Raw genomic sequence first — 23060 nt, forward strand, 5'->3', positions numbered from 1 at the left:
AAAACCAAACAAGTTCAGCTGAGTAGTGTGTTCACCAGTGTCAAATCTCTAACAAAACCCTGAAAGACTAACAACATTTTCTTGCAGGCTGCATTCTCTGTGTGCGTCAGCTGCAAGAACATTAAAATAGTTTATTAATGCATTATTCAAACACTGGACACCTTCTCTGGTTAAAGGCTCACTAGTTTTGGTCAACTGGCTTTTGGGAAACTTTCAGAGCAAAATAACCCATCAACAGAAATTTGGAATGGAAAATGCCAACCATGCACAGTTATATTACTGCAAGAACTGAGTAACACATGCAAGCCAAAGGAAATGTCAGGACATACCGAAGTAGCAATGGCTATGAAGTTAGTAAAGTTTTCACAGTGTTTCATACAGTCTTTAACACAAGTGCATCACTTACCACCACTTTTGCTCAGACATTTTAAAACATCTCTTGGCCATGCAGATCATTTTAAGAGAACAGCAAATTACACTTCTTAGGCATTTTTAGACATTAAGTACACCTTATTGTTTTATTTTCGTATTCAGTCTTATTAAACAGATGCTTTCAAGATATAATCATTGTGAGTGTTGGGCTTTAGCATTCCTTCCAATTTTGTGGAATCCTGAGCACTAAATGCCCAAGGAACTGGTGACATACACAAAGCTAAGCTGTGTTCAAATAGCCCAAGATATTACACAACAGAAGGTACAGGGAATTTCTTATTTGCACTCCTAAAGGTCTTTCCTCCTAACCTTGAGATGATCCTAACCTTGAGATGGTTGAATTTTACTCAGTTGTTCACACCTATCTTTGCCTCCTGGAAACATTACTCTAGTTGGGTGATTAATGAAAAAGTAGTACTAGACTCAAAAACACCAACAACTTTTTTTTTTCTCTGCCCAAAGAACAAAATACACATTTTCTTCCCCACTTGGCAAATTCTATTTGACGCCACATCACCACCACTCAACATTACTTCATAAAACAGAGACTTACTCCACTGTTGGACACAGCAGGGGAAAAATGTTCAGAGGATAAATGGGAGGCTCTTTATCAGATATAATTGCTTGCTCATAAGGAGAGAATCCAGCTTCCCCTCAATTAATTCTTTCATAAATTAATAATTTGTTAAAATCATAGTCACAAGAATTTTAGCTATTACACAAAATTCAAGTTTAAAAACACAAGAATAAATTAGTTACAGCCTTGTAAACAATTTTCATTTACGTAACATACTTGGGGGGGGAAAAAAGTTCCTCTATATAATAAATCAGACAGTACAAGGCACACATCACACTTAAGAATCCAAAGTGATAAAACCAGCAGATGTCTCCATCTTCTTTGTTCGCTGGTGTAATTGTGCTATAAACACTGTAAAAATACGTAGATTTGTTTACCTTACAGTCATTTGGGAATATTAATGACTGTGCTTTTTCTGGTAAAATATTTGTGCTATTTTACAATACAGTATGATTTGAAGCTCTTGGAATGGATCTTCTCAAATGTTCTCTACAAAGCTGCCGGGGAAAAGGCCGGTTTTTCCATTCCGTTGCAGAGTGCCTTTGAACCAGCCATCCTCACGTTTTTTGTGTACAAAAACAATGTCACCTTCCTTAAGTTCAAGTTCTGCTTCACTCTGAGGAGGATAGGATACCACAACCCTGTACCTGTGTAATGAGAAGAGAACAGCTTTATTTAGGTTATTTTTCCCTTTTTCCACCCTGCCTAAAAAATACTCCTGTGCATGTTAAGACTTTGGAAAACAAGAAACTGCCTAGAACTGTTTGCTGAGTACATAACAACTTAAAAGATAAGTACATATTTAATAGAAAATAACAATTAGCAATGTAATGAATTTCAGTCAAATGTATACATCCTCTACCAAGCCTTTTTTTTCACTAAGGCTCCTATAAAAATACGTGGTTACTTAGATAACAGGAAAAAAATAGTAAACAAATTTTTGGATATAAATTTGCAGACTATTCCAGGCAGCGTAACTCAGCAATAATCAAAGCATTCACAGCAGTAACTGGACATAACTTTTAACTGTATATTTAATATGGTATTACCCCTGGGAAGACTCTGAAGGAAAGGCATTGAACAGAAAGAAGCCGCAAAACATATTCATTTGCATTATTGTTTTAAATTCTTTTCATTTTTCTTCACAACTTTTCAGGACAGAACATGTAGCATCTTATTTGGACACATCTGCACAATTTGTGTACATTTTTTTTTTAAGTGTCTCAACAATTTTCCTAAGCATTGATTAAAACCAAACAAAAAACCCACAAAAAACCCAAACCACAATCTTTTCTTTTTCAATTTTCCACAGCAAAAACCACTTTTCAAAGATGAGTGCACTAAAAACAGGCTATGCTGTTTCATCCCTGTTTTGAAACATGCATAACACCACTCAGTTTCTTCTACCATGGTTTCACTTCACATCTACCTAAAATTTAAGTTACATCTCTGTAGACAATTGTGTCAACTTCTTAATCAATTTCTCTGATAGACACTGCAACTCACTCTCTAGTTAACACAACCAATAATGTCCGTATATTGAAATCAAGTAGAATCCATGATTGACTGTAGAACTGAAAAAAAGCTTTTAAGTTTAAAAGCCTTAAACTAGGAGAGCAACTAGGAGAGCCTTAAACTAGTGAGCAACTTGCGTTTTAATGTTGACTTAGGACATAAGAAGCAAATATTTTTAATAGATTCTAATTAAGACTGTAAACTACTCAGGCAGGACAAGATAGTGAAGGATGAAGAACTACAATGGAGCTACAAAGAAATTCTACCGATGTAACAAACCGGTTGCTTTCAAGCTGAAAATCAACCCTCGCACACATAGCACTAGTTTTATCCAAAACCCCTCTTAAAACATGGTTTTCAATGCTTACACTGCATTCTGTCTTGTAAACAGTCCAACCTGAAACACACTGGCTTCTGTTTCTAATGCCATCTATTAGTAACCTGTGTGCTCTCCTAAGTAACAGACTAGTCTATTCTATCCCTGGCTCCCGTCTCAGTGTTCAAAACCAACAGCTTTGCAAAACCCAATCTTCTCTTTGCCTTTCCTAGAGGATTACCAGGTTGCACAGAAACTCTGTTCTCCTGAGCTTTCCACACGGTTTTGAACTCCTTCAGCCCTGCAGAAATGTATACTACTTCTCATTAACTTTTAGCTTCTTGACTACTTTGATACCCATCTTGTAATCTAATGCCTAAACCAAGGCACAGTATGGCTGGTGTTAAAATATTACTTTTCTATATTTTTCAGTGTTTCGTGAGAGAAAACCTACCAGCCTTTGCACCTTTAAATCACATCTCATTCTTTTCTTACACAAATGATCAAATTTTATGCCACATTTTACAAATTCTGTTTGTCCAAATTGAGATGATCAGGTCCAGACTCATCACACATTCAAACAGCTGTCTGTTCAGATCACCTTTGATCAGCTATGGAATAAACCTTCCTTTTCTATTACCTGTTTCACAGTCTACAACATACTGCCAAAACTACCAATTTCATGCAGAGTGAACAGCTTATGCTTCACCTCAAAAGTTCATTGCCAGGTCCCTGGAGAAAAATAATCACGTTAACTAAGCGTGACCTGTGTTTTGGAAAAGCATGTTCAATCCCACGCTTCAACCTGCCTTGCTTCTCGCTCCATTCAGTATCTTGCAATGTTTTGAATGTCTGAAGGTCAAATTTGCAGATCTTTTGTGGTCACCTAAGCTTTAGTATTTTACATTCACCTAAGCTGCACAGTATGTGTTTTTCTGTTTTCTTTGTCTTTTTTCCTTAAATTTTCCTTTTTCCTCAGTCTTCAAAATATTATCCTAATTACTTTTAACCAGGTAGTGATACCATATTATTTTTTTTAAAAAGCACTTCAGCCTCCCAGAAGCAGGCAGTGTATTTGCCATCAGTTCATTCCTGATTTTCCTAATGCATCTGGCTGTATCCCATAGTGTTCTTGCACACTGTGAATTGTATTTTTTGAGGTGGGAGGTGGTGGTGGTCCATCTTCACAATTTTCCATTCTACTTACAATTTCTAATATTGGCATTTCTCACACTTTTCAGCAACATGAAGAAGATTGTATCTTTCATGTATTTCTCCCTTTCTTCACTGCTTCTGTTTCACTAGACACAAAACACTGCTTTTCTTTCCATCTATTTCTAGTTGATTTTTGGACAATTACTTGTGGTTTTCCTGATCACCACATGGATAAAATATTTTCTCACATGCAGAAAATTTTAGCTGAGGAAAACACAGAAAGCTGGAATTACTATTATTACAAGTATTATGTAACTTCTGGCTTTAGCTGCTTTCTCATGCACTTTAAAATTTTACTTTTCAAATCACTTATGCCCTGCTGTTGTGCAGCTTTCCCGTCTGCTGAGTAGGTGCCTTGACTCCCACAGATAATCAACACTCATCTAGGGCAGACCGAAATGCATACAGCATTTAATTAATGGCATTAAATACTGCCAGATGTGATAAAACCTGATGCTCTGTAAAGCCACTAGCCAGCTCACTAGAAACAGATGTTACACCAGTCATTTTGTGGTGGATAAAATGATTTTCCAGAGTTGAACCAGCTATGTTGCTCTTAATTCATGCAGAATAACCAGCAGAACTCAACTCCTACATCCTCTAGTCACCTTTGAAAATAAAACTTGAACACTAATAATTACACTGCAAAGCCAGAGTCAGAATAGAAAGAGTACTATTTCTTTTTCCAATTACATTGTGGTCTGTGATTGGAATTGTGAAGAGAAGAATCTTAGCAGGAGCCCTCTCTGTTCTTCAGCTTTCCATCAGCTTATCCTCATGACTATTCTCCTCCTCAACACCAAAGATACTATTTCATCATCAGTATCTTTCTTAGGCATTCCTTCTTCCAGACTAATGAAGATTAGTCAATCCTTATCGATTATTTTGAAGCTACCGTGTACAATGTAAGTAGTAGGTATGATTAAGCAACATATTTTAAGCAATTCCACGTAAGGAAATAGAAACATGACAAGAGCACCTCAGCAGTATAAACATTAACCCTGCCATGGAAAGGACAAAAGGAACCCAGATGAAATCCCATTCAAATACACTGACCAAAATGTCACAGTTCTGAATGACCACCAGGGAGAATGACCTTGTGATGGCACTTGTCTGGAAGCAATAATCACTTAACTAATAGTTAATAAGGATACAGAGATAGAATAAAAAGAATGTTTGAGTGAATATTATTACTAGATCAATTTAAAAAACACAACATAATTTTCTGTAAGGAGTTCTGAGGGAAAAAAATTTAAAAATCAATCATGGAAGTGAAAAAAAATTCTTTTTGTGAGGATGAAAATAACTTTACACAAATGTCCACTGGTCATGTCAGATGAAACTGATATTCTTTTCATTCAAAGCATAAAAACATGACTTTGCCAAGCAGACTTAGGATAATGTGAAAACAAATGTTAACCTTAAAGAAGAGTCATGTTTTATTTTCCATCTGTAAGTCTACATCTAAATTCAGAAGTTTAGTATGATTGAAATTTCCAGCAAGAAAATTGCATAGAAACAGTGATAACCTCTTAAAAAACGTTAAAAGGTATGACAGAAGTGAGATAGAAGTAGAAACTTACATACTCTCTAGCTTTTAACACATGAATACAGCTTAAGATCAAGGGACCTCTGAAAATACAATGGTATGCCCACACACCAGGAGCTAATAATATGAGAACAAAGTCTACTACAGTAGTTCTAACTCAGTTCAGCCTGAGAGCTGTTACCATTGCAACTCCATTATCTTTTTCAGTATCATAGAATCATAGAATCAACAAGGAGACCTCAAAGATCATCAAGTCAAACCTGTCACCACAGACCTCATGACTACAAGACTATGGCACCAAGTGCCACGTCCAGTCCCCTTTTGAACACCTCAAGGGACGGTGACTCCACCACCTCCCTGGGCAGCCCATTCCAATGGCTAACAACTCTCTCTGTGAAGAACTTTCTCCTCACCTCGAGCCTAAACTTCCCCTGGCACAGCTTGAGACTGTGTCCTCTTGTTCTGGTGCTGGTTGCCTGGGAGAAGAGACCAACCCCCTCCCGGCTACAACCCCCCTTCAGGTAGTTGTAGACAGCAATAAGGTCTCCCCTGAGCCTTCTCTTCTCCAGGCTAAGCAACCCCAGCTCCCTCAGCCTCTCCTCACAGGGCTTGTGCTCAAGGCCTCTCACCAGCCTCATTGCCCTTCTCTGGACACGTTCAAGTGTCTTAATGTCCTTCTTAAATTGAGGGGACACAATATGTCACACATACTGTAGCTATAGCAAAAGGAATCCTATAACCGTTTTCATATTGCTTGTGTACTATCAGGAATAATGAAAAGAGACGGTTAGAAAACAGCCACTTCCTTCCCAGTCTGTGTGGTCTACTGAAAGCCTGGAAATTTGAAAATCTAAGTGGATACAAAAGAAAAGTGACAGAACTTAAAAGAAACTTCCTGGCAGTTTCAGAGTCCAGACAACTGTGAGCTTTTCAGGCTCACTAGCCAGGACTGAGTAGTTGCCCTAGAGCTTGCTATGTGGAGTGCACAGTAATGGTGCATTTGGACAGTAAAAGTATCTTTGCAACAGCTGAAGAAATCATATATTAAACTCACTCATAGATAATTTCTCATATCAAACCTGCAATCACCTTATTTGAGTGTCTATTCCTTCAAAAACCTCAATATAACACAAAGAATAAAGAAATATCAACAAGAGTTTTGGTTGGTATGTATATAAAGCATTGTTAAAAAGTGAGTTTCATCTTGCTATAAGATCTCAGCATTTTTAAGCAGTTCTAACGTACACTGCAAGTGTCAGAGAGTGGATTTTTTAGTTCATTTGCCTGCGTCTAACTGCACAGGATAATTTACCTTTCACAGACAAGAGGCCTGGATTCATTCAGGACTGGACCCAGGGATGAGCAAGGCTGCCGAGGTGGTGGTGCTACTGGAATAGAGGAATCCAGGGAACTTGTTTTCCAATGCAATGTCTCCTGTGCCAGCCCAGAGACCTCGCCGTCGGTAGGACAAGACCCAGCTTTGCTGTGACCTCCAGCTGATGGAAGCTCTGGCCCGACTGCACCTTGAAGGGCTAACTCTGCAGCTGCTTGCTCAGTCTCCAGCGTTGGTGATGCTGGAGGTGACAATCGGGGCTTGCGTTTAGTAGATGCTCCAGAAAGCAGTTTCAGCAAACCTTTCTTTTCTTTCTGTAAAGCAAAAGCAGTGTCTCATTTTAGAACAAAAGCCTCCCATGAGGAGCCAAACACATCCTTCTGGTAGATGCCATCATGATCAGAGAGGACCCACGTGGTAAATTATGAGGAGATACTAGAGACTGTACAAATTACCGAAGATAATTATGCAAATTGTAACAGAGAAAGATAATTACTAAAATTCTACTGAGAAAAACAGTAAGGTGTTTAGACAATAAATCAGCTAAGTCCTTAACTAAGTTAGTTAAGGTTTGTTATAAAAGCCAAGGGCACTAGCCCAAAGGCTGTCTAGAAAAAAGAATGAGGAGTTGGATTGCCACAAGAGAAATCTATGAAATAAAGTTTTTTGTTAACACAGAAGTTTCTAGGAAGGCAAGAAGAGTAATTTTAAACCAAGCAGGGAGAAAAGTCTGCCCCGGAGGCTGCTGTTTAGATAAGTGTCTTTTACTTATCCTCCCTCAGTAAGGGGAGACCTTCATGATTTAACAGAAAATTGCCAGAAGAGGAATGCATTGTGTTTTGCTGCTCCGCTAGAGGAGAGGATTGTAAACATTCTTTTTGCTTGTCCAGACAGGAATCCCTGAAGACTATTACTTACCCTGAAGAGAATTATTTAAGTAGCTTTTGTGTTTCTTGTCTTTTGGGTTGTTTTTTTTTTTTTAAAGGGTGTTGCACTCTGAGTGAATTTAGTGCTTATGAGAGGTGCCAGATTGTAAGCCCTGGAGACAAAAATAAGCTTTTTAACCAAAGGAAGAAAAAAAAATTTAAAAAGCATGAGGAATGTGAGATATTTATTATAGTTTGCGATGCAGTGGAATCGGTGAACTATGAATGAAAAAAATCCTCTGTCCTTCCTCAATATCTCAAAAAACCTAAAGCTATTTCAGCAAAAAACTGCTGTCTAGCAAATGGGAAAGAAGAGAAACTCAAAGAAATTAACATAGTCCAAGTAAAGTTACCATAAATAAGTTTGTTTATGCTTTAAAACATAAATAAGTTTTCTAAAGCTCTGCCTAAGGGCACCTCAGTCTGACTTCAGTGGCTATGGCTAAAGTAATTTTAAAATTAAATCTAGGCACCTTCATTCAGCAATAAAAAACATACATTAAAAATTAAGTGGATGAGATTAGTGTACAGCCTGTGAGCGAAACCTTCATAAGCTTCATTAAGGAGTGCATGTGAACGAAGTAGTAAGGTAAAGCCTAAAACATTTGATAAGAAAAGAAAGTTGTAAAAAGAAGAAAAATTTGTAACTACAACACAACTGTAAAACAAAAAGCAGTTAGAAAGCTGGAGGAACGCTTCTGCCTACAGAGGAACAATCACATGACTTGTTGGATGGTGAGAATGAGTTTACAGAGCAGGATGCTTCAAATAGAAGGAAAGCAGAATCACTACAGACTCCACTGATCCACCTTTAGAAGTGACAGTTACATGCTTTCTTCCTTTGTCCAGTAAACATTGCTGGTGACACGTTTGTTATAATCTCTAGAGGTGTCTGTTTAATAAAGAAGGCAACCTAAAAAAATACTGATTTTGTCAGACAATTTTGTATGTTCCTGCAACATAATGTGTTTTGGGCTTGCTGGGTTTTGTTTGTTTGGAGTTGTTTTTCTTTGTTTTAATTTGGCTTGGCTTTGGTTTGGGGTTTTTGGGGGGGTTTGTTTTGGTTGTTGTTTTTTTCATTATAGTCTTATTAGTTTATAAGTACTTACTGATAACATTTGCTAACCTTACAACTTTCTGAAGTATTCAGGAAATTGACTGCAGGTTTAAGAAAAACAAAATACTTAAAATTCCAACAGTCAATCTAATCCTTCATCTGAACTTTACCCATTCATTTTTTGTTTTTCCTGCTTAAAGCATGAAGTTGCTCCCCTATTTTAACCCTTCTCTAAGGTCTGTTCTGTATTTTATACATCCTAAATTATTCTTGTATGGCAAATAATAAATATGCCCATAGCTGACAAAATGGCTGCCTGAGTTTCAGACTCAGTCTTAAAAACCTTACAATGCTGCTATTCAGCAAATGGATCTCTTGCACGAAGAAAGTGAGAGAAATCAAGGGAATTGTGTTATTCTCTACACACCTTGACATCCTTGTCTGCTTTACTGATGGCAGCATTTCCACCAGCACTCTCTGGAGATGCAGGAGCTCCAGGGTGAGTGTTTACAGTTCTCCCACTAAGATCTCCCTCCAAGGACACAGCAGCAATGTTGGGAGAATTCAAAGAAGCTGCTGCACATGGCAGTGGCACGGTTGAGCGGTTCACATTCACAGCTGTGACGTAAGAAGCTGTATTTGGAAGCTGGGGCTGGAGCTGCTGGGAGGCAACGGAGTGGTGTGGAATGATCACAGCTGCAGGAATAAGGCATGTTGAACTCTGTGCTTGTATGGGTGTGACTGCTGCCGTAGGTCTTTCCTGACTGTGTGCAGCAACTAGAACAAAAGAATGAAACATAAAGAGTTCATTTTTTCACAAGGCAGAGGTAGAGTCACTGTGCGGTGGCTAATCAGCTCCAAGAAGCTTCCTTCCTACCTTCGGAACTTCCATTTATATTACTATAATTATGTCTCACACAGCATCAAATTTATCTCACCAGAATAAAGAAGTAAGCTACGCTACCCACTATGCAATCAAAGCATAACAGCACTCCAACTACTGTGGGGAAATCCAAACTGCCAAGTAAAATGCTTTACATGCAGATGGAGATGGAAAGTGAAGACTGCATTTCAATTCACAGGAGTTAGCTAAATACTGACTAGAACTTGTTTGTTCCTTTTAACATGCTGTGTAGTTGTCAGGGCACATAAGATAAAGTAAGAAGAAACACTCCTTATAAAGCTGCTAAAAATATAATTGGATTGCTTTCCCTCAACAAGTCACAAAATCCACAACAGATTCAGTGGGTCTTTCAAACAGTAATTACAGTGACAATTACTTCTATGAGTGGTTTCTCTGAAAATGTAAGCTGGTGTCTCTTGGGATGATTAAATATAGAAGTGGATTTACTCATACCCCTGTGAAATAAAAAGAACATCTAGACTAGGAGTTGTAGAGTAGTGCAGGGTTGACTATAATAACCTGTGCCACAGCCTAGCTGCAAAGCACAGAGCTCTGCATGAACTAATTTGTCCTATCTTAAGAAACAACATTGCTATCATGTGTCAACCACAACCAAGTTGTTGAGGTGACCCAAAAGCACTGAGCGGTATGAAGTGCAGGCAACTTAGCCAAATAATACAAGGCAAAATACATCATCCCAATGCTTAGTGGGGTCATCCCTCGAGCTTGATGCATGCACATCTCATGTGTCAATTCATTCTGACTTTTCAGATACTATTTAGAGTTTTGGGCTTGCTGTAAGTGGTATCTTTGAATTAAGCCTCTAGCACTTACTCTCTATATTTTTCTCTCTAAAGATTCCCCTGATAATTTAGTTAGATTGCATCAGCAGTATCATAGAATTGTCAGGGTTGGAAGAGACCTCAAGGATCATCTAGTTCCAACCCCATGGCAGGGACACCTCACACTAGACCAGGTTGCTCAGAGCCACTTAAAGCCTGGCTTTAAAAATCTCCAGGGATGGGGCTTCTACCACTTCCCTGGGCCACCTGTTCCAGTGTCTCACCACCCTCATGGTGAAGAACTTCTTCCTAACATCCAATATGAATCTACCCACTTCTATTTTTGTTCCATTCCCCCTGGTCCTACCATTACCTGACTCCCTAAAACATCCCTTGCCAGCTTTCTTGTATGCCCCTTTCAGATACTGGAAGGCCACAATAGGGTGTCCTCAGAGCCTTCTCTTCTCCCGACTGAATAGTCCCAGCTCTCTCAATCTGTCTCCATAGGAGAGGTGCTCCAACCCTCTGATCATCCTCATGGCCCTTCTCTGGATACATTCTACCATGTCCATATCCTTCTTGGTATAGGGGCTCCAGAACTGGATGCATTACTCCAGGTGGGGTCTCATCAGAGTGGAATAGAGGGGCAGAATCACCTCTTTCAACATGCTGGCCACACTTTTCTTGATGTAACCCATGATACAATTGGATTTCTGGGCTGCAAGTGCACACTAGTGGCTCATGTTGAGCTTCTCCTCCACCAGCACCCCCAAGTCCTTTTCTTCAGGGCTGCTCTCAAGCCACTCACTGCCCAGCCTGTATCAGTGCTTGGGATTGCCCTGACCCAGATGCAAGGTCTAGGTATAATAGAGAAGGCTGTCAAAGTTCGCACATTTAACAGTCCTACAGTATTATTCCCAATTACAGTATCTACAGTAATAACCACCAATTCTTTCTTAAAAACAAAGCACCACTAAATGCTATTTTCTGATACATAACCTCATCCTCTGTAGCAGACCCTTCCTCATCTGAGTACTATGAACACTTCAAAAATGAAGAGAGTACTGGAAGATTTTCTGCAAAAACCAATTATTACTGCTGCCTTCTGTTCATTAGACAAAGGCAAGTTTTCTTACAAGTAGCTGCTATTCTTCAAGATATGTCTATGCTCACATGCAATCAATGGAGTACTGCTATAAAGTCATCCTATTTCCTACGGTTAATCCTTTAATGAAACCGGCAGAACATACCTTTTTTTTCCTCATTCTTTTCAAATAAAGAAAGCATACCCTGCCTCAGCAAAGGGGATACCAAGCAACGTCTCACTAAGGTCATTTTTAGAAAGATCCTTGAAGTCCTGAGCTAAACTGAAACTGATGAACAGCCCTGCAAAACTCAACAATGATCTGAGAAGCATCATCAATATAGTAACACTCAGCCAAAGGCGCAAGGGAAACTCAAGGTGATCATATTTCATACGATGACTACAAGGTTCTCTGTAACTTTTGAACATTAAGCAGTCATTATTGTTTGAGTTCTGAACTCCTATAAGGGCCAGGTCTGTATTTGTGATTCAACAGTACACCTTTACACCACAACACAATGTCAAGTGCTCTCTGAAGAGAGTGCAGTCCCTTTGATTTTTCCATTTTGGACCTGAAAAGTTGATGGGAAGTGTACTGTCATGTTTTCCAGCTGGATGGAACTGTACACTAATTCACCTCGACAGCAGTGCAGAGATAGAAATGCTTTTGAAGGCCACAGAAGCTTTACAGATAATACCATTTGCATCTTTTGCTTTCTCTTCTGCTTTGCCAATCAGAATCTCATGATTAAATAAACCCTTTGTCACAATTCAGTCAAGAAACCTCAGGCACCAAACTCAAGGCTGAAAGAGAGAACACTGGGAGAGGTTGAAATGAAATATTTACTTTTGTCTTTTCTTTTGAGGCCCTAGGAGCAACTGGAATAGATTAGGCTCCAGTTGTGTGGTATGTTTCTAGCCTGGCAAATCCACAGAGGAGTGCATGGATTTGGTAAACAAAAGCTCCACTATCGGTCTTTTTGGATCTGGGTTTAAATAACAAGAAGGCATGTTTAACTATGATGTGGCCTGCCCCAGAGAATAAAGGCAGAGTTATACCTGTCAGAAATAGAGAATTTTTTGACACAGATCACATGGATCTTGAAACCAGTGTAGCCTTAATGTTTCAGAGTCAAAGCTGCAAGAGGTTGCAATCAACATTAGAGAAAAAAAATGGAATGCCTAAGGACCAACCCTGAGCCAGAGACCTGAAAATGAAGAAGGAATGAATGCTGATGGTCATCAAAGATGTTAGGATGTAATTGAAAAGTGAATGCTGAACTAGAGCAATTTCTAGCTGTTATGCAGGTAACAAGTAAAAAACAAAGGCATGACTCGGATGCTCTTTATCACTTTTAGTACTATATGAATTGCATATGACTGGGGAAACTCAAAGGATGTCCCCATACTAGATACTCCTGGAATGACAAACAAAACTGAACACTGGAGTATGTATATACACATAGTTGCTTAGAGAAGAGTAATACAAGATTCAACCATTCAGAGATAGATTGTCATTTCAGAAAGCATTTGACTTTCAAAAAGACCTGAAAAGTGTCTTATAATAATATCCCAGCACATATTTACATGTATCTTAACTCCAGCCATTTGCCCAGACAGCTTGTCTACAGTTTATCTACCACACCAAACCCCTACTTTATTCTGTTTCATTTTTTACCTGTTCGAACTGCATTGCGAGCCTGGTTGACAGTCATCTGTCCTGTCACATGCATAATGACCTTGGTTTGTGGACTAGTTTGGATATGTGCTGCTGAAACCACAGCTGTGGGTACTGTGCTGGAGCTCACTGCCACACCATTCCCCTGGAGCTTCTGCGATGTTCCACCAGCAGTGGAAGGGCTGACCATAGTTACCACTCGTCCCGTTTGGCCAGCAGTAGACATGGGAACTTTTGTTTGCGATGCACTTGTCCCTGTCCTGCCAAAATTAAAAGCAAAACACTAAAACGCAACTGAAAAATGAGCTAGTTGCTAAAACCTACAGCTCTTCTACTAGCCAAATTTAGCATTAAAGACAAAACCAGAATAATTCTGGACTTGAAACTAGATAAACTATTTATTTAGACACTTGTATAAAAATATACCTTGTAACTGGAGCCACATAATTTCCAGGAAAAACACCAATCTTGCTCGTGTGCATGGAAGTTCCCTTGAACCAGCCATCTTGACAGCGCTCAAACACTAGGAACATTTCCCCCTTTCGCAGCTCCAGTTCATCTTCTTTTCGAGGAGTGTAAGGGTATATAGCAATATACCTAAAAGACAGGAAAGTAGGTGCAGTTGATAAACCTAAACCAGTTTAAAACATCGCTTGTGTTCTCTGGCAGAGAGTTAAGTCAGAGATGAGAAGGCATGGCAGAAAGGGTTATGTGTTAGTTGATCCAACATACTGTTAAATTCAAACAGAAGTTACAGCAATATTAAGGGAAATGACCACTAAGAATGTTCTCCTAACTATACTTGAATGTAATGTACAGTAGTTCTCATAAGACTCTCCGTTTTCTTAATTTAGTAGAGTCAATTAAATAGGTGTTTTAACAGCTACATATCCCAGCATATTCCACTTCTCTCCCCCTATACCTGCTTCCAGTATCTCTTACACCTTGTGCCAAGTTGGGTTTTTTGTGGGTTGTTTTCTTTTTTTTGAGGGGTGGGGAGCACAGAGAACTTCTGTTACTTGGGAGTGATAGATCACTATCTGAAGGAGTTTTCAAATTGCAAAACTGGAATCTCCCTGTGGAACTGCAGTGCCAAAAAAATACGAAAAAGGTATGTTTCTAGAACTTGAAATCAACAGGTAAGGTAGCTATCAGCTCTTCCCTTGTAAAGTTTATCTCCTTTCTTTCCTTCCAAACAGCATTAATGCATCATTCAGTACATCTGTAATCATAGTGAATTACCATTCTAATATACCACATTTTGTCAAAAAGAGTATGTTTTCCACAAGGCAGCCAGTTAATGTAGAGGGGTATCATACCCCCTTTCTTGAAAATGGACCCACAATTACTTGCAAAGCCAGTCCTTCCCACTCCCCCTTGTAATACTGAAGGTGAAAAAGTGGCTTTACAAAAACTTTACTTTGTCCAAATTCTCTCTTGCACACAGCAGCAATAGCATTAACTGCATACTTCTCCTGTTAGCATTACATTTTTGTTCCTTGGTGTCCAGACAGGAAACTTTGCATTACCTACAGAAATGCTTTGAAAGTAATATAGGTACCTGACAAAGCAAGTCCAAAATATGCATTAAAGGCAACATATGACGCACTAGCAACAAAAGGCTTCACTGGTACATGATTTAGGGGTGATCTACAAAGTCGCATACTGAAGCTCTATGGGAAAGCAACTGATGTTTAATTGGCGTTCATTAACTTCCCTTTTAGTCACATCATTCTAAATTTCATTAGCATCCTCATACAGAGCAACCCTTTGAAGGTGGAGGATAGGAATAAATGAGATGGGAACCTGATTAACTACACTAAGCACAATAATCTGTAAGAAGCAGTGCTAAAATGCTTGACACCAAAGAAACAGTCCAAATCCACATGCACCTGCTACACAAGAAGGGTGCTCTTTTGGAGTCGGAGGAAACCTGGGGGGAAGATAAAAATAAAGACACAGAGCAAAAGTACTGATTCAAACATGTCTTATTAGACGGTTCAGCCACTCCAAGCTGCACACAGAGAAGTTTCCAAACAAAAAGATATGCTAAGGGAAGAGACCTTTGGAGATCATTTAGTCCAACTCCCCTGCTAATGCAGGTGTGCCTAGGTCAGGTTGCAGAGAATCGCATCCAGGGGGATTTTGAAAATCTCCACAGGATGAGATTCTACCACCTCTCTGGATAAGGACTGGTAGGATCAGTCCTCTCCAGGCTAAGGAGCATTTGGTCTCTCAGCCTCTCCTCATAATCATGCTCCTTCACTGGACTCTATTCAGTAAATCCCTGAACTGTGGAGTCCAGAACTGGACACAATACTCCAGAGGTGTGGCCTCACAAGGGCACAGTAGAGGGGGAAGAGAACCTCCCTCATCCTGCTGGCCACACTCTTCATAATGCACCCCAAAATACTGTTGATCTTCTTGGCCAAAAGGGCACATTGCTAGGTCATGGTGAACTTGTAGCAGAACATGTTAATACACACAATATTTTCAGCCAGAAGGGTTACACACATGCGCTTGCGTTACGAGTGTGAAGACACAATGTTAATTAGCAGCTTTCTGCCTTCATTCCAAATTGACATTTAATTAAGTGAACCACAGTCTCTTCAGTCACATTTCAATTGCAACTTAGACAAGCAATCTGACAATGACACGATAGTAAAACAGTCTAAATGAAATACTGCACTTCCTGTGTTTTGGTGCAAGAATACCCTTTTCACACCATATATAACTATTATATGTGTATATAATCTATCTAACTATATATCACTCCACTATTTGGTACTTGTAAGTTACACAGTATTCATCACTAACTCAAGGGTTCATTCATCTTCATAGATTCATAGCATAGGTTGGGTTGGAAGCGACCTTAAAGATGATCTAGTTACAACTCCCCTGCCATGGGCAGGGACACATTCCACTAGACCAGGTTGCTCAAGGGCCTTGAATACCTCCATACAGGGGGCATCCAGAATCTCCTTGGGCAACCTCTTCCAGTGTCTCACTACCCTCACTGTAAAGAATTTCTTTCTAATACCTAGTTTAAATCTACCCTCCCTCAAGCTTAAATCCATTTCCTCCCAAACTACCTCTACAAGCCCTTGTAAAAAGTCCCTTATTGGCTTTCTTGTAGGCCTCCTTCAGGTACTGGAAAGTTGCTACAAGGTTTCCTCAGAGCCACATTTTCTCCAGGCTGAACAACCCCAGCTTTCACAGCCTGTCCCCACAAGGGAGATGCTCCAGACCCCTGATCATCTTCGTGACTCTTCTCTGGACCTGCTTCAGCAGTTTGATGTCCTTATGCTGGGGGCCACCTTCTGCATAAGTGTATTTTTGAAGCGAGTCCTTTATACACACAGCAGAAGCTGACTGTATTTCCCAAGACATAAAATAACTCTCAATATGAAGGCTATTTGGGGGTATCACCTGTAAGTGTGGTTTTGCTGGTTTTGTTCTGAGTTGCACCCTCGGCCTTCTGGGAATTCTAGGACAACACAGCCAGCTGGCGTGATGCAAGTACATACGGAGCTACCAATCCCATTTCTGCTTCTGACTGGTGAAAAATTTCAATTTTACTTACACACTTGGACGTGTTTGTGGTCGTAAATGTGCCATTTGTTCAGCTGATCCTGATGTAGGCCTTTGCATTACACCTGCAGACTGAGGTCCAGAAGATGCTGAGGCAATGATTGCAGCAGACAAGAGAGGCGGTGGTGGAAGTGGGGGATTCATATTCTGATTTTATAACCAAAAAGAAAAAAGGGCAACAGATGGTAAATATTGTTTGATGAGCTGAATCCGCTGCAAAAAGAAGTACGACATTATAGGGAATTGGGAAAACCAGCTTAGTTCAGTATTACTTTACCTACTGGTATGATATAACTGGAGAGTTATATTTTTCCATTTTAAAACCTTGAAGTCTCAGCAGCTAATTAAGCAAACGATAAGCAATTTCTCAGTACAAGAAAAAGGGAAACCATTGTTCCTAATTACAGCATCTTTAGGTTAGGACTCAACACAAATTTAGAAGCCTTCCAGGAGGTACATTTTGCACCCTACTGCTGACTGTACTTCAAAACATGATTGTTTTTGTAATCTAGAGCTGAAACATAATACACAACTCAGCAGCACTGCACCCAAAATCACCCCTTCTGGGGGAAATTTCCTTTTGATGTATGGGTTACAAAAGCAAGCACAATGTGAGACCATAGTCATTGAGCTATTGTTACCCCTTTCTCCTATTCTTCTAGTTCAGAAAGTTAGCTTTTGAAATTCAGTATTATCAAGATGGGTAATCTTTAACAAACACCCCACTAAAAAGGCACAGCTCCTTTATAGGCAGATCGGAATGGACGTCCTGCCTACAGGCTTCTATGCCTTTTCATAATCAATGGAGCAATTGTTACCTTCTGTGCTGTAAAGCTCAGACAATTCTTTAGGGCCTCGTGTACTGACACTCCTGGGAAAAGTCTCTCACAAAAAGAGAACTTTTCCTTCCCCTTTTCCAAAAATAATTATTTGTGTTACAACACACTCAAAAAGAGTAATAAAAAACCTCCGACCTTTTACATGAAAGAGTGAATTCATTTCAACACGATCTTCAATTTAACACAACCCTTTAATGTTGAAACAAAACTCTAAATCACCGCCACTTGAGGTTGAAAAACCACCTAATGAAAATATAAATCAACACAATGTCCTGAAGTACTGCCTGGCTCTTCCATTATGCCAGTTTATAAATGCACAGCATTACATTATCAATTTGGAAATGATGTAATTGAAAGTCATTTTAATTCCCCTCAAACAGCCTACTTCTCAAGGTGGAAAATAAGTTACACTGCATGATTATTACCTTGCTGCATTTGCTGAAAGTATTTATAAAAGGACAGCACTCTGAAACAGTCCTGTGTTGTCAAAACACTGCAAAGAACTGCATGATGAAAAGCTTTCAAATCCAGAGAAAACTGATTAACTCTTCCAGTTTTTCAGTCAAAATTATTATTCTTGAGCATGATACAAATTGCATGGTTTATTGTGAAATTTTTCTGATTGGACATTAACAATCTCTTAAGACCAAATAGGCTTTCTGTATCTTAACACAAAGCAGATATGACATGCTGGAGAAACATCATTGTGAGCTCTGGTTGAGGTATTTGCAAGAACATCAGCTGCATTTTCTTCTGATTCTACCTCATCATCCATCCAATATTTTTTTTTTAATACCAACATTTCTCTTCCAGCTGCTTTACAGCAGATGTTATTTCCCCCTCCAAGTCAGCTTCAACAAATGTCTCAGCTGAATCCAAGTTGAACATGAGAATCTAAGTTTTACGCAACCTGCCTAAAGAACATAAGTTCAAATCTTTCTTTAGGCATCTAGATTTCTTTATACATGGTAGAAACTGTAACTCCACATTAGGAGACGATTAGCTGTAAATCTTTATAATTAAACCTATTCATGCTCAACATCATGGTTGTCATGATTCCACACTTCCTGCACCTCTAAAGATATAAATGCTGGGCATTGTATTTTATTCATTTCAATACACAATATACACAGAATTTTTAGCTGCAAGAAAAGCACCTTCACAGCTCTATTTTATTCTGCTTTATTCAGGTTCTGCTCCCCTCCCTGTGTCTATTAGTATGGTAATGAAACCTGCAGTGAGCCACAGCCCAATTAAACTCCTAAGCACTTGGCAAGTTCTTCGAAATCTAAATAAACTACCCGATAGGCTTTAGAGGACTAATGCTCCTCAGCTTGCACTGCTACAACTTGATAAAATAAATCCAAATGCTCTAGCCAAGTTTTCACCAGTTTTCTGGCATGTAACCATTATTCTAGCTATTGCAAAAAAACACCTGCCTCCAGACCACAAGATAGTTTTGATGGTTTCCATAGTTAATATTGTGAAAGAATATATGCAAACCTCACGATTTACTAAAATATGCTTATACAATTAATTATTTTTATTTCATATAGTTCAGGCATAAAACCCAAATGTTTCTGCAACTGCTTTTCAGGTAAGTATGGTTTTCAAGCATGTAAAACCGCAAATAAGTGATTTATTATTTTTTTTAAACTGAAAGATGAAACAATTTGTCATTTGATAATTTATGTAAAATCTTCAAATAGTACCTATATTCATGCTCTAGAAACACATACATGTTGCTGAGTTTAATTAGGCTGCATTCCCATACCAGTCAACTGAAGATCAATAATTGGCTCACCCTAAGGGTTACAAAAGGCACAGCAATGGGGAAAAACAAAGAGTTCATTCTGTCTTTGCTCCCACAAGACGTAGGGAAAAAAACTCTATGACTTGCAAAATCCTGAGGACTAACAGATTAAAGCTCATGTTTAACAAAATTCCTAAACTACAAATAAATGTTATAAAGAACAGGTCTCTCATACAAACCCTTATCATTTCTCTCAGCTGCTTCCTCTTCCCAGCAGAAGTTGAACATTTGTTAGAACTCCAACAGTACTTTTTTAAATGTCCTCCTTACTGAATTAGCAGGAACTACATGAAGGGCAGCTAAATGCCATCATGACACTAACAACCTCACAGCTTTGGCCTCATTAATAATTCAGACTACCCTTTATACTGTAACATAGAGGGTCTCCTTTTTTTTTTTTTTTAATGTGTGGACCAGAAAATAGAAGTAGGGAAAAAAATGGGAATTGTAATAATCCAAATATAGCCCATGTATTTCTGCTAGTTAAATGCACATATCAAGACACCGTTACATTTCAAAGTCAACATATCCAACCTGCAGAAGTAGCATTACGGATAACTAGGTTGAGTGCAGTCCAAAATACTTTTAACTTCTCAAGAGACCATAAAGGCAGAATGAAAGGAAGGTAAGTTTTATGTTGCTATTATACTCTGTTTTCTTTCTGCTGCTTTGGAATGTTCCCTTAACTTTGCTGTGGTGTATTTTATCTGTTTTTTCCATATCATGGTTCAAATCACATACTTACTTAAGAGCCTTTTTCAGTAAAGTCTATGGTAACTAGATCGTCTCCATTAGATAATTACCTTACAAATTACATCCAAGAATTTCCTCCCAAGCAAATGAGTCTTACATAATTTTAAGCACATATTTTCACCCAACAACTACGGAACTTGACATCAGCTATCTATATTTTATAAAGAACTTCAAGTAACACAAACCACCTACAAGGTTCAAAAATGCCAGTGGCCAAGAAGAGCAAACCAACTAATTCCCCCACGAAGGGCAAAGTTTGCAGTTCGAAGTTTCAGAGAACAATGTAAGCGATAATATCATAGTCAAGAGAAGTTTGTCCCAGTTCACAGATTCTTCAATTTCAAAGAATCAGACTTTAAAATAAGAATTAATGCTGCTAGTTAATGAACTAGCCTAAAGAACTGCTGCTGTAAAATAAAACCTTTAAATAAATTATCAGATTTTCTGAACACAAATTAGTATTTTCTTGAGTGATACAAGCAGCAGATAGAGTATTTGGTCACTTGGCAAAAGTGCTTCCATTCCCAGGTCTTATTTGCATCAGTGTTGACCACCAGTTTGCAAATTACTTGCTTCATACAATGGCTGGTGATACACTGCCTCTACAAAACATGATTATGGACAATACAAATTAACACAACTGACATTTTTTGAACTACAGGAACGCTTCCCAAAATAACATGGCAAACTAAAATGTGATCCTATACATGCATCAGATAAAAGACTCACAGGCTCCTTTGGGCTGGGAATTAATCTCAACTGTTTTAAAGAAACTTGCTACCCAGGACAGCTCAAAATACCTCCTCTTAACACAAAAAGCACATACTAGCTTTTCTTTGCTCAGAATCAGGACAGATATATGTAACAAAGATGAACAAATTCAGGATTGTAATAAAGGAATATATACTTCTCTTCACTGATTGGGTATTACACTCATTCTCTGATTTCTTCTTTTACCCTTAATCTGAGCTTGGCATGAAGTAAAACTGCATAAAGAGCTTGATCTCAATGAACAGTCAATTACTTTAAATAGTGTTGTCAGTTACTTTAAGTAGTGCTATAAACACCAAAATGATTGACAGGAAGAAGATTCAATTAAACTATCTTGATGCTAAAGAGAAATTCTCCCTCCTTCAATCTAACTTCCTTGTCATTTGCTTAGTGTTCAAAAATGAAGAAAAAGCTAGAGGGAGAAACAGGTGTTTATACTTACAAAGACAAAAAAATACAAAAGGACTCAAGCTAACTGTTTTGATATATGACACAGTACAATTAAAATGAATGCTCAGAATGTCAGGCAGGTATTTCCAAGAAGGGAAACATCCTGAGAGAGAAGAACATCACTTTCTGCCTTGGCCTGTCAGAAGCATTATTTTTTAAACTAAACCAAGAGTTTATCAAACAAAGGAAAGTGGACACAAAAGACACACTTTGCAGTCTGTGACTATAAGCTGCATCATCATCTAGTATCATCTATAATAAAAGAACAGATGAGCAACCTGACTGTAGCCTGAGCTACAGCTTGTATTTTAGTCATGCTAAAAAAATTGTCAGGAAGAAGCAGAAAATTATGTACAGGTTACTGACTTTAGAAGAAGGTGGCAGACAATAATTCAGATTCTTAATGGAAATTATATGCCTAATTGGAAACATAATCAAGAACATGGTTACCACAAAGAGAAGGTAGCACTCCAGGATACAAGACAATCATGTGGCAGGAGTTTCACTCCATGCTGCATTTAGCACTGTAATTTAATTCCTGTGGGTACCAATGGTGAGACTGGCTTTTGAAGAAGCTTATGCAACTAAAGCACCCAAGGTAGCTTAATGACTTTGCATGAGCACCAAAATAGAGAATTTTTCCATGCTGGCATCAAAAAAAGAACTACTAACAAACAAAAGTGTTTGTTACTGAGAGGGGAAAATAAAAGGTAGCCAAATTCTGACAGGACTTCTGAAATTATGCTTTGAGTTCTGCCCACCCCATCCTCTGTAAAACACACCTCGGCCACAAATCAAATCAATTATTCAGTGTTTGCAGAATGTATTTTAGCTACACTTGTGTTACGCCGAACAGCACAAATGATACCAAACCCTATTTTGTTTGCTCAGTTCTCTTTCATCCTGAAGGATGGAAGAATTATAAAAGATAACCTGGATTAATACATAAGCAGCTAATTATTTTTACTGTTAGATCTATACCTCGTGAGTCAACAATGTGCCCTTGTGACAAAGAAGGATAATGGTATCCTGGGCTTCATTAGGAGCAGTCTTCCTAGCAGACTGAGGCAGGTGATCCTTCCCCTCTCCTCAGCACTGATAAGGCCAAACCTTGAGTACAGTGTCCAGTTGAGGGCTCCCCAGTGCAAAAGAGTTATAGACATACTGAAGATTCCAGCAAAGGGCCATGAAGATAATAAAGGGAATAGAGCATCTCTCCTAAGGAAAGACCGAGATAATTGGGACTGTTCAGCCTGCAGAAGGCTCAGGGGATCTCATCAATGTACATGAATACATCAAGGGAATGTACAAAGATGATGGAACCAAGCTCTTTTCAGTGGTGCTCCATGAAACACAAACTGAAACACAGGGCTGTCATTCTGAAAATTTGGAACAGTTTTTTGCTGTGAGGGCAACTGAGCACTGGCACAAGTTTCCCAGAGTTGTGAGAGCTCACATGATACCATTCTGGCAAC

At 38.8% G+C, this 23060-nt stretch overlaps 1 protein-coding gene across 2 annotated transcripts in view; it reads right to left on the reverse strand.

The window, feature by feature from the left end:
• Window positions 1-1233: 1233 nt before the first annotated feature.
• The window catches only part of SH3RF1 (SH3 domain containing ring finger 1), an 82389-nt gene continuing 60562 nt past the window's right edge, over window positions 1234-23060 (reverse strand). For both annotated transcript variants that reach the window (XM_054165979.1, XM_054165984.1), the window contains exons 7-12: window positions 16952-17106; window positions 13795-13965; window positions 13369-13628; window positions 9348-9697; window positions 6917-7251; window positions 1234-1656 (exon numbers count right to left, since the gene is read on the reverse strand). In XM_054165979.1, coding sequence (XP_054021954.1) covers window positions 1488-1656; window positions 6917-7251; window positions 9348-9697; window positions 13369-13628; window positions 13795-13965; window positions 16952-17106 — 1440 coding nt within the window. In that variant the 3' untranslated portion in view covers window positions 1234-1487. The remainder of the gene's footprint in view (window positions 1657-6916; window positions 7252-9347; window positions 9698-13368; window positions 13629-13794; window positions 13966-16951; window positions 17107-23060) is intronic.

Source organism: Dryobates pubescens, chromosome 1 (assembly GCF_014839835.1).
Source record: "Dryobates pubescens isolate bDryPub1 chromosome 1, bDryPub1.pri, whole genome shotgun sequence".
Lineage (NCBI taxonomy): Eukaryota > Metazoa > Chordata > Aves > Piciformes > Picidae > Dryobates > Dryobates pubescens.